General features: G+C 37.6%; 1 protein-coding gene across 4 annotated transcripts in view; it reads right to left on the reverse strand.

Moving 5' to 3' along the window:
- The window catches only part of CDK14 (cyclin dependent kinase 14), a 311,217-nt gene that overhangs the window by 151,519 nt on the left and 147,296 nt on the right, over nucleotides 1-12,402 (reverse strand). For all 4 annotated transcript variants that reach the window (XR_006181895.1, XM_042888949.1, XM_042888948.1 and 1 more), the window contains exon 8: nucleotides 9,737-9,860. Coding sequence is in view for 3 of the 4 variants with exons in the window: in XM_042888949.1 (XP_042744883.1) it covers nucleotides 9,737-9,860 (124 nt within the window). In the remaining variant the exon portion in view is untranslated. The remainder of the gene's footprint in view (nucleotides 1-9,736; nucleotides 9,861-12,402) is intronic.

A 12,402-nucleotide genomic window follows, 5' to 3' on the forward strand; every position in this document is an offset into this window, starting at 1 on the left:
CCACTACAGTTAATAAGTAACTTAAATACCATTGCAATGAAATAGCTTTAAAACCAAATATAGCCACAGGAGTGAATACGAAAAAAAAAAAAAAGCGTTACTTGGAAGTGACTTTAAAATGAAATAAGATGAATGTGAGAATCATAGAATTCTTAGAGTTGGAAGGGACCTTTAAAGGTCATCTAGTCCATCTCACCTGCAACGAACAGGGACACCTACAGCTAGATCAAATAGCCCAGGGCCTGATCCAGACTCACCTTGAAAGTCTCCAGAAACAGGGCATCCTCTCTGGTCAACCTCTGCCAGTGCCTCAGCATAACATACAGCAAGGGATACAGGCACTTGTTCATGGCTGGTGAAAATACATAGCTAATGGTTGTGACTGTGTTGAAAAACAGTGTTTTGTAACTGAGAATTTTCTCTATCCAACAGTGTTATCATGCTCTTTGTATCTGTTGTAGTTTCCAGGAAAATAAATAGGAGGCATTACTTTTGGCTGTAAAAGACATTTTCCTCATACCCAACTTAAATCTACTTTCTTTAAGCTTGAAGCCATTTCCCCCTGTTCTCTCACCACAGACCCTGCTATAGAATCTGTTCCCTTCTTTCCTCTAGGTCCCCTTTAGATACTGAAAGGCTGCTCTCAGGTCACCCCAGAGCCTTCTTTTCTCCAGGCTGAACAGCCACAGCAATCTCAGCCTGGCGTTCTATCCCTTGGATCATTCATTTGTATGTTCATAACTAGGGGTGGGGATAATAGAGATGACACCTGAACATCTTCTTCTCCCTTATTTTCAATGGCTACAGAAAAAAAAAAAAAGCTAAAAATCCCCAGGGCTGCCAGGAAAATTCTCCTCTCAATACATGAGTAAGAATCACGCAACTGAAGAAATATAAATACAGCCAACATTGTAATTTTCAGAAGGAATGGAAAAAACTTGCATAAATTATTAAAAATTACCTAGATAAAATGTGAATCTAACACAAGGACTTAAAACACCTAGGACAAAAAAAAACCCATGGCATAAATTACAGAGCTAACACTTCCTTAATATGCTATCTGAATCGTGGCATTATTTCATATCATGTTAAACAGTACATTTCTCTTAATGAACTGCCGTTCTCCTTTCATGTTAATCTTCTCTTTCCATATCAGTATTTTTGTTCTGAGTGATGATAAATTCTCTCTTCCTTAAGCCACACCCTTTCCCACCTACCCTTTCATTTTCCTACATTTTGCCATGTAAAATAAATCTGCATAATCAACAACACATCAAAGAAATTTAAATGATTTTAAAATTTGGTGCAATTTTCTCCTTTTATTATGTAATACGTTCTCCTAAATAAGGAAGCAATAAACAAAACCATGATCAGACCAATAAGACCAAAAGGGAAAGCACTACTACACTAAACCAGGATGCCTGTATTCAAAAGCTTCACCAGGTGCACAGCAGGCATTCAGATATAGCTGCACTGACAAAAGCAGCTTGCCATTTTTCAGGCAGGAGACAACCACTCCTCAAATATCCCCATGGGCTGACGCACAGGAAGCTCCGTTTGGACTGAAGTTATCCTGGCTGCAGCTGCTCAGCGTGTCTGAAAATATCGTGTGACATATTAAATTTCAGAAACCAGACTGGTAACACAGAATGCCAAGGTGTTTCTCTCTTAATTTCTAAGTTGAGAAAGCAGAGGAAACAAAGTTTTTAAGAAAGTTTGGTGCTTCAAAAATGGAGGTTTATAGCCACAGTATTTACAAGGCTACAGAGTAAGGCTAGAGAAGCAGCAAGATGTGTAGATATGAAAATGTGGTCACATGAACAAAATAAGGCTTTTCTTATGATGAAAGAAAATTTCTTGTTTCTACTGCCCAGATTCTAAATACATCTACACATTCCTGTGGATGAATGGGCTTCTCTTGTGGTAATAACTGCTGTGGTAATAATGCAAGGTCATAATAAGAACTGAGCGAGCCGCACTGCAGATGACATCTAAAGACCACGTTCTTCCTATGCACAGAACAACCAAACAGAATTTTTATCACAGTTGTTTTAATGGTGTCATAACCAACTTCCTTTATTGCCCTTAATGGATAATTAAGATGCTTTCCTCCTACTTAAAGGCTCAATATATCTCCAACTTGTAACAATGGGAAACTGGATTGAACCTTAAGTAATCCGAGATGCTTTTAGCAGGGGACTCATTTAGTGACTCAAGTCAATCTCCAGTTCCTTATTGGTTTAAAAACAAATTATTATTTTATTCCTTAGTATCCAATAATTCTACACAGTGTTTCTCAGTGGGAAGAACTCTGGTTATAAAATCTACTCACTACTATAGCAGAAAAGATCTGTATTTTCCAAGAATTTTATTTTCAACTGTTAAAAATCAGTCAGTGGAGACTGACATGGACAAAATTCAGTGTGTGGCTGACTCCAGACAGAAATCCTGTGTCAAATCTATTAATTCTCCATAGGCTAGCAAACCTAATTTCTGTCGATAAAATACTCTTCCTGCATCAACTCTCACAATGGCAATTTTAAAATTAGATACGTCTGACACCTCAATAAAGCCATGAGATCAATGAAACAAAGGAGACAGAGGTCCACAATGGGAACTAAACTAAACTAAATATGCATGAGAAGCAAGAGGCACCACAACAGTACTAGGCTACAAATTCTCTGCCATCTTCCTCTCACAAAAACAATGCACAAAAGAATTAATCAGCCCAAATACCAGAAATCAAATCCACCCCTTTGCACTGCTGCTGCTTGAGACTTCCTGCCACCTACACACCTCTTCTTGCTCCTTACCGCAAGCCTCTGCCATGGAAACCATGAGAAGGTCACATGAGCTGCACAGGAAGGCCTTGCTTTGGGGCAGGAAGGGAGCAGCTTGGGCTAACCACAGCCATCAGTCAGTGGTGCTGTTAGTAGATAAAGTCTGGGGTGGAAGGACAGATTGTTATCCTAGGGAAGCAAACAACCCTTGACAGGAGTCTCTAGGTACATCGTACTCACAGCTTCTGCAACCTACAACTTTAATCCTTCCTCCAAGAGGAAACGAGCTTAGCTCATGAGCTTCTGGCTCCCTTCCTCTAGATGCAGAAAGCAGTGGGGTTACAAGGGTACTTTTTCACTGATTTGGTAGTATGCAGTCAGGATTAGGCCAGGCCAAATGCGCACAGTCTGCTCTGTTGCTTCAGGCCTTGAGCCCAGAAGTATCAGCATTTCAGACACTATGACAGAGCCTTTCACCATGATCTTCAATAACTGATACTCCGTGGAGCATTTGCGCAGAAAAAAAATAGCAGTTATCCATGCAATCTTTTATGCTATCCAACCTTTCATAGGAATGTATATGGTACTTCATAAACAAATTCCTTATGGGATTCTTTCTGTGGAAAAGAATTTTTTTTATTCAAGTTATCAACATAGATTTAATCATTTTAACAGTCAACTAACTATACAGCAATAGTTTTGTCGCTTGTGACAGATCTCCAACATGCACTCCATAGTAAAATCCATATGGAATTTCATGGAAACATACTCCCAAAGTCCCAAAGCATTAAAACACCAAGTTCCTCATGTACTTTCTCACTCATCTTATAGCATTAGAACTCTCTGGGACATTACCACAGCTTGTTTAAAGGGCTGAAATAATGAAAAATTGGGGCAGAGAAGGGACTGAAAGGGCAATTTCTACTCAAGCTTTAAAAAATACATTTAAAAAAAGAATAATAATATTAATAAATCAGTCAGTAAGTTTTCCTATCCTTGCGAATATATTCAAGCTAACAACATCTTCTAGAGTTGCTGTTTCATAGTTTGAAATGGTATTTTGTACTTCTGCCTGCATAAGTGCCTGCATAGTCTTGGCCTTACACTGTCTTAGGGAAATGGCACACTGAGAAAGTCAGTGTTTATGCTAAAAAGAATGGCACCCAATTGAAATATGGAACCATACAGGAGATATTTGCACTTGAAATAACAGCACAATCCAAAATGTAGACCAACCTTCCACATACCTTGTGCAATTCACCTATACTGCAGGCCTAGAGGAAAGACAAATGGAAAAAGTGACTGCAGGGAAGTTTCACCAATAAATAATTCCCTGAACTGTAACTCCCAGCAGCAGGTTGATGAACTCACAGATAAAGCAGGAAAAGGGCCCTAATAATTTGGCCAGTTTCTTTTCACAGTCTGAGGTGCTATGACCTCCTCACATGCAAGCCAAGGGTATGCTCATGCCCTGAGGAGTTTTTTCATACATCACTAGGTGACATGTGTCATACCTGCCCCTAAAAGCTCTGTAGATCTTTCATGTTACAACTTCTAATAATGACTGTATGTTTCCAAGCCGAAAAGCATAATATCATTCTAACTAAATGATATGTAAGACAAATCATACTACAATCAGATGAACACTCCACATTATCCCTAGAAGAGTCACAATATTAGGGACATAGTTGAAATTTTGGGATAGACAGTAACATACAGGGAGGCAAATTCTTCCTGAGAAGTACAACCTGGATGGTGGAATCCACTTCCCACCTCCTTGCTGAATGCTATAAGCTATTTAGAGATTTTGAGCTGCAATTAAGTATGATAATGTAGATGCAAACATAACTGATAATCTTGATTTAGATTAGCGTACACAAAACATAAATAGGAGCTATTGTGCAAAGAAGGACTTGATTCATTGTTTTTACAGAGGTGGTGGTTGATCAGCCCCAGAACATCTTTCCAGCTCTTTTTAAAAGTGGAAACAGCATTCACCTTCCCTTAGTTACTAGGGACCTAGTCTAGTTGATACAGTTTTGCTAAAATGACAGAGAAGAGCCTCATGGTAACATAAACCATCCTGGTCAGTACCCTCGAGATGCCTCCTGTGTGGTCCTGGGAATGTGCATGAGTCAAGACTTTTGAGAAGATCCTTGACTCAGTTCTCTTCCACTCACTTCTCTCCTCCCTGAACCCTGTTTCAGAAAACAAAAACTGTGAAATTTTATTTGTGAAGACCAAGACAAGGAAGTCATTGAGTACTGCATCTCTATGTGAGTCTGCTTCCTCACTTAGCAAAGGGCCATCATGTTCCACAACTGCATATTTCTTCTCTTATTTTCCTTCAGCCCCCTACTTTTGCCTGCTCAGCAGTCTGTTGCCTTCTACTTCACCTCAACCCATTTTCCTCTCAGGTGCCTTAATCTTCTCACAGAATGCAGAGCTGCTGCCATCTAAGCCCCTTCAACATCTTGGACCCTTCTGCATGAGTATCACTCAGAAGCACCCTCATGCAGTGCTAAAAGATAATATGCCTGGCAGGGTTTGTTCTGTATTTGCTCCTCTAGTCTTTGATACACATCTTTCAGAGTTCTGATGCTGAAAAAGGGATCACTGAAATAACACAACATACTGCTTACAACGTGTGCTTCGTATATAAACAAACCAAAGAAGAATGATTTTTCAGTATGAATACAAATCACTTGTGTCCTTAATTAGCTGTTTTGCTTAATTATTAATCATCCGATCACAAGTAATGTTTGAAAAATACATTTTCTTAGTGTTTAGTCTCTGAGCTCATACTCCTGACCACTGCTGTACAGTCATTTGACACTCTAGAGTTAACACGAATGCATTTATTCTAGATACACACTTTGCTTTCAAAGCTGCTCAATGACTTTTGTAAACAGAAGCTCAAAGATAATTTTTTCTAAGTCAATACACATCCAAAGGCCAAACAAACATATCTGTAAACAGTGTACAGAAAAGTTAAAGCGAAGAAATTACTAACCAAAGCCTTAGCAACAGCTGTGCAGCCCAGTCTATGTGGTAAATAGCAACAAAAACAAGCTCTATTCATTTAAGCTTGTAATTGCTTAAGGTGTTACTCATTAAAGGTTTACAATACTTTATTTCTAGTCAAGACAGACATATGTGCTGGAAGGAAATAAAAATAGAGACAAATTTACACTATAGAATCAAAAATAATTTTCACATTTATTCAATCATTTCATAACAAAAAAAAACCCTAATACACTTTAATTTCCTCTGGAATTTTAATTAGATTGAAAAAAGAATGCAGGAAGTTCAAGGACTATTTTTCAGAGCAGTAATTATTCAGGTAGTAGTCTTCCCTATTATATCTTCTGAAGAAAAGCCATTTTTTATACCTCATGAATTTTTAATTTGATAAGGTCTCTGTGTTGTGTTATCCCTTTTCATTTTGCTGCTGTATTCTCATAAATGTTCATTTCCCAGCAGCTATAGCACAAGAGCAGCAAAGCAGGCTGCCGCTCAGCCGAACAAAGGCGCTCCCACACAGCCGAGTGTCAATGTCTGGGAGCTGTGCAGTAGAAAAACACATGCCCACAGTTGCTCAAAGATTCCACTTGAGCTGCAACGCAATGCACTGCAGGCATGAATAGCCTTTCTTTTACCTTGTTTATTCAAGAACTCTGATCTAGTACAGCCTGCTTTTAAGTATTTGATATCCTATGCTGAGGAGACTAAATAAGCCTCACTCCAAATTAAGAACCTTCAGTCAAGCTGTTGTTTTTTTGTAAACTTATGAAACCAGAATATAAAGGTCTTCCCCTTAGAGACAAAAAGGCCTTTGCTCTAGGATTTCATGTTTATTGTGCTGGCAAAGTCAATCCTATCTCTGACAGAAAATGATTTTGTGATAGGTTCTTTTCTGCCCTGAGTGCATTTAAAAACAAAGCCCTCATTTCTCTAATTTCCATACTGCTTCTCATGTAATTAATCAAAAGCATAATCTAAACCAACTTCCTCTCCAAGCACATTATCATGAATTAGGAAAATGTGGGAGAAAAACATAAAGAGAAGCAAACCTCTATTTTACATCTTGTTTAAGAAGTAAATGCACACATGTATGCCTGTGTGCGCACACGTGTGCGCTCTCGTTTCTCATGCCTCCAGTGAGAGAGGTCACAACCCTTCAGACTTCAACCCCATCACTTCTAATTTTTCAACTCGGTTCTCAGAAGAGAAATTCAACCCATCTGGTTTTCAATTTTACAAGGTCATCAGCAATGAAAGAAAATACAGCTTGAAAAAAAACAGAGACATATAATCTCCTCTCAGTATATAAGAGTAGATTACACAGATGTTTCTGTTAGGTCAAGACAAACTACAAGCAGAAAAAAAAAATCCTTACCACATTATTATACATTTGTACGCCTACTACTGGTTATTTCTTTCTGCTTTTGCCTTCCACGTTTCTATTCTTCATTTCATATGCAAAATTGTCAACCTTTAATTTCTGCCAATACAAAGCTGAGAAAATCTTGCCTTTGGTGTCACTGAAGGCACATTTGGCCTAGTGCTGCACTGAGGCAAAAAAAGACAGTTCTATTTCCTACTACAATGGGGTGAAAGCAGACAAAGCAGAACAAACACCCCAGTCTTTCTTCTGTTTTGCTGGCCACAACAGCCTGCACACCCAGAGAACAATCAATTGTGCATCTGAGCTGGACACTGCACTGATCAGCTCACATTTCCAACACATTGCTTAGAAGTGCTGGTGAGAGGCTTTTAGTTTGTTTTCTTAAGAACGCGGCTGAAAAGTCAGTAGGCTCCCTGCCCACAATCAAAAAACAGAGGCTACTGAACTTTGCCCAAGGCTACTGTGGAATTTAGCAGAGGCCACTTTTTCAAACTTCTAATTTTCTCTTAATTTTTAATAGGTTTTAACAGTGAAATCCAGAGATTTCACTAAGCATTATAACAAAACGTGAAGACCTAAGACTGGTTACTCTGATGTGTCTTATCAAACAAGTTGCTTGAGAGGAACTTCATTATACTACAAATAGAGCAGTACTTACCCAACGAATTTAATCAAGGTGGGACTGTTTTACCTTTATATTACTGAGTACATAGCAATGCCTTGCAGTCTAAGATGAGAATCAGTGTCATTATATACATTTACTAACCAACCTAACATGGGTTTCAAGCTCAAGAGAGACTATAACCAGAAAAACAAAAAGTGAATGCAAAGTTACAATGGATTTGACTATATCTGTATCTGATAGATGATTATTTTATTACTTCTTATTATCGTGACTAACTTATTATAGCAGATTATTTTCTAGGGGGATATTTTTTTAAATAGTTATTCTTCTGGAATGGACTTTTCCTTTCTTTTTAAAAAGCTTCAAATTGGACATATAGCTTCAGGGGGAAAATAAAGAAAAGAAAGAAATAAAATAAAATACAAAGCATCATATGATCATATGAAGCACTCAAAATAACAAAAGAGACTGCAAGATTATCAACAGATTTCCCAGTATCCTCCAAATTGGAGGACCATCATAGTAACATCTTAAAGAATTTATAATATAGATATATTTGGGATATTCCAGATAACTGCACAGTGTATTGCAGATATAAATGACATTAAAAAAAAAAAACTAGCCATTTCAAACAAGCAGCACAACACCTGCAACAGAGAATTAATTTGTACTTCTGCTACAATCAAAAACACTCTCACAATTCATATGCTGCATTAATTTAAGAATAAAAGATGTGGGAAAGCTTATTTAAAACATTTAAGAAGCTTTTGGTATCTTCCAAGTTTTGAGAAACAGTAACAGAAAACCATGTGAAAAAATAGATATATATTTTTTTAACTTAGTGCTCTTTCTTTAACCACCTCACAATCTACAGGCCAATCAAGTTGTGGAGCATGTCTACCTGAACTTCCTTCCCTTCTTCAGCACTGCAAATACACACCAAACTGTTAATTGGAGTAATACTAATTAAAAGACAAAAAACATGACTACATCAACAGTGAAATTGCCAATTAGCACATAAGGCTTCCTCATTACTGCTGGTGAATGAAATGTGAAGCCTGATGTGGATAGCAGTCATAAAAATAAAAGACATTTCAAAAAAGCTGATAGGCCACGTTTTCAGCTTATATCAGAAGCTCTGCTGGAATCAGTAAATGAAAACTTGACCTACAGGAGAAAGACAAGTTCCTACATGTTGTGAAAACCACTAAAGAATTACACTGTCATGTTCCACATCTCACAATCACTTTTGTAAGAAAGAGTACTGCTCCAGTGCATCCACTAGAAAGTACTTTAAAATACATTTATAAAGACAAAAAGGGCAATCTTCCAGTGGACAATTTCCCATGCCTTTATACTCCACATACATACTCCTACTTCATATATATACTCCCCAGAAGGGACTAAGAATGGATACTGAAAGCAGTCCAGATGATCTTAGTTTCCTTTCATCTTTAGAAAGAATAAATATTCTTATATCCTTCATTCTCTTTCAATCAATCATCATTTTATAAAAGTTAATCCTACTTTCAGATCTCCACAACCCTAAAGCTGCTTGTATCAAGTGCTTGCGTTCTTCACATATTCTGTATTTCCTCAACTCTTGCTCCCTCTTTCTTCATCTCTCCTTTTCAAAGGTTCTGAATTCTAATTCAGAGGTCTCACAGGAAGAAAAACCGAACTATTACCAGCATTATTTTTCTGGTGAGAACTGGAGTATATATTTGTTTTTCATTTGCTCCCTTTTAATCAAGCATTTTGTTGACCATAATCAATTTCTTCGCTCAGGAGAAAAATGTGCAATTATCTACAATAAAGAACGTGTGTCTAAGGAATAGGGTGGGGGGAAAGAGAAATCAATGGAACCATCTGTCTGACATTCCTACAACATTATAAGAGACTTGTAATTAACTGCTTGCCTACCAAAGTCTGCCAGCTTTAACTCCCCCGTGTCACTGATCAGAAGATTCTGTGGTTTCAGGTCCCTGTGCAAAATGTAACGCTGGTGGATGTAAGACAGTCCTCGCAGCAACTGAAATAAAAATAACTGAAAAAGAGGGGGACAAAAAATGACCTCTGTTAATATTTTGCATATAACCACAGATGATTGCTTCACAGTATGCAGGATGCTTGCATATTGTGGTAACATTGTGTTAGAACTCCTCCCAAACTGTGTAATTCCCACCCCAATTTAACACATGAAATGTCCATCTAAAAGGTAGGTACTTTGCAAGGACTAACCCCATTTTTCAAGCCCTGCTATATTATAGATTCTACTTGCCTACGTTAAAAAGAACAAGAACAATATAACCATGTGCAGAAGGCTCAGTTCCTACCAAATTATAATTATATTCCATTTACCCATATGGCCTTAGAGATTAGGTGGTAGCCTGAAGACAGATGTGTATCTTCTCTAATTATAGGAAACAACAGTATGGGGTGGATAGGAGTGGGGAGATAAGGCTGGGGGATGGAATACTGAAGCTAAAACAAAGAAATTAATTGTATAACAATAATGCCTGTGTACCCAAGCAAATCCCCAAGTAGGGGAGGTTTCCCTCTTTAAAGCTTTTTATGGGAGTTATTTAGGTACATTTCATAAAGAAATAGTGATTCTTAACAAGCCTAAAGATGACCTTTAATTACACTTATAAAAGTTTTTGAAGTAGATTTAGATAAAACCCAACTCATTCCCCAAGGATTTTTTTTAACCCTTCACTATGCTCTACAAATGTATCCCTAGAGCTAAGTATTAATGCTGTATATTTTTGAAATTTACAATTATAAGCAAAGACAAAAAAGATGGAGAACTTTTGTCCTCCCCTTTTCATCTTCTCTCCCATCACCCTCCTGCATTCTAGTGGTGTCTGATGGAAAAGGTCGTAAATCTTATCCTAGCAGACTTCTGTCAATACAAAGGGTGAAGAATTGCTTCCTAGGAGCTTTCTTTGCACTCTGAAAAATGTATTGAAATTTACTGAAAAATTACACAGATAATTCCTATTGCCTGATGTAGTCAAAGGAATACAGTTTCCAAGTGGAAACAGAACAAGCATGTCTAATACCAAAAAGATGGGATATTCAAGAGTGGATACGGACCTTGTGACCCACAGCTCACTGGCTGGTGAAATGTGCTCTCCTGTGAAATCCACACCAAAGATTCGAGGAAAGTCAACCCGCATGCATGAGACTCTCTAATTAACTTGCAACACAAGCATCCTATTTAGTGACTGCTGAAGTGAGGAGACATTATAGAAGGGGTTACAAAATCTGATTATAGAAGAGAATAAAGGCTGACATGAAAGAAACAGAAATGTCATGTTACTGCAGTTGAGATGAATTTAATTGCATTTCTTTTTTTTTTTCTCCAAGTGCAGACACAATAACTGTACGTTCAGCTATTTAGCCAGGGCGCAAAGAGCCATATCAATCACTTTCTTGCCAGAGCTGGGTCTAACAATGTGCTGAAGAAACTCAACAGCAAAAGACAGAAATAAAAGAAAGAATAGCAGGAAAGTCATACATAACATGCACATTCCTTTTTAGAATTGTGGTTAAAATGGAATTCATAGTGCACAAAATCTATCTTAAGGGCAGGAAGAAGAAATGGCTTTCATTACAGCCTTAAAAAATAAATTCTATTAAATCACTTTCAAGTACTTTTTTAATAAAATATATGGTAAATAGCCATTTTGCTAAACCAACTCAATTGTGTTAAACTTCAACTATTATTTTTAAATACGCAAAGAAATGTCAAACGGCACATTATCTCACAGCATTATGGTCTTTATAATTAAAGTGTATTAACTAGTGTGGCTTTTCATTTGGCTTTAATGCAGAGAGTCAAGTGATTTGACATGACACACTGTACTAAGAAAAAAAACCAGTAATTTTGCAGCCAACCAGCACAAACATACACTCTTGAGGACAACACTGGAATATGAGCTTATTCCAAACTTCTGGACACGCCGTTCTTGTGAAGTACTTTCACAAAAGTCAATTAACTCAGTCCCATACACTATATGAATTGTTTCCTCTTTGGATGAAGATCATAAGAGAGAAGGGGAAAAATCTCCCTGAACTCATTACAGGGTAAACTTTGCCAAGTCTTTGCTGTCTTCTCTTTTCCCCCTCAGTGGTGTTTTACTTTGGTTTTATGAAACGTGAGAAGATTTAAGTGAAAATATGAGCCTAACTCTTGGCAGTATTCTGCAAACTGTGTGTCCTTTGGGACTGCCTGGAAAGGGAGAACAGCAGAAAAGACTGTGTTTCCAATTGTTACCCACTCAAAGAGAAGAACAAATGAATTGGAAAGAATTGTTTCTCATGCCTCTGGAAACACCTTTTAAGCAAGTAATCTCCACTGCATTCAAGGAAAGCTCTGTATGAGAAACCTCTCTACTTCCCTTCAAAGCTATCTGTGTTATTTTCATAAGAACAGAAATTAATTCCAAATTAGGTACCTTTACCTCTTATATGCATATACAGTTGACCTGAAATCAGCATGCCCCCAAAACCACGGTCAAATCCTCATTTAACCTGTTCTTTGCTCAACTTCCTCCATCTTGTTCAACTCTGACAGCACTGAA

The sequence above is a fragment of the Lagopus leucura genome, unplaced genomic scaffold (genome assembly GCF_019238085.1).
Source record: "Lagopus leucura isolate 7727_CA_CO unplaced genomic scaffold, USGS_WTPT01 Super-Scaffold_100157, whole genome shotgun sequence".
Lineage (NCBI taxonomy): Eukaryota > Metazoa > Chordata > Aves > Galliformes > Phasianidae > Lagopus > Lagopus leucura.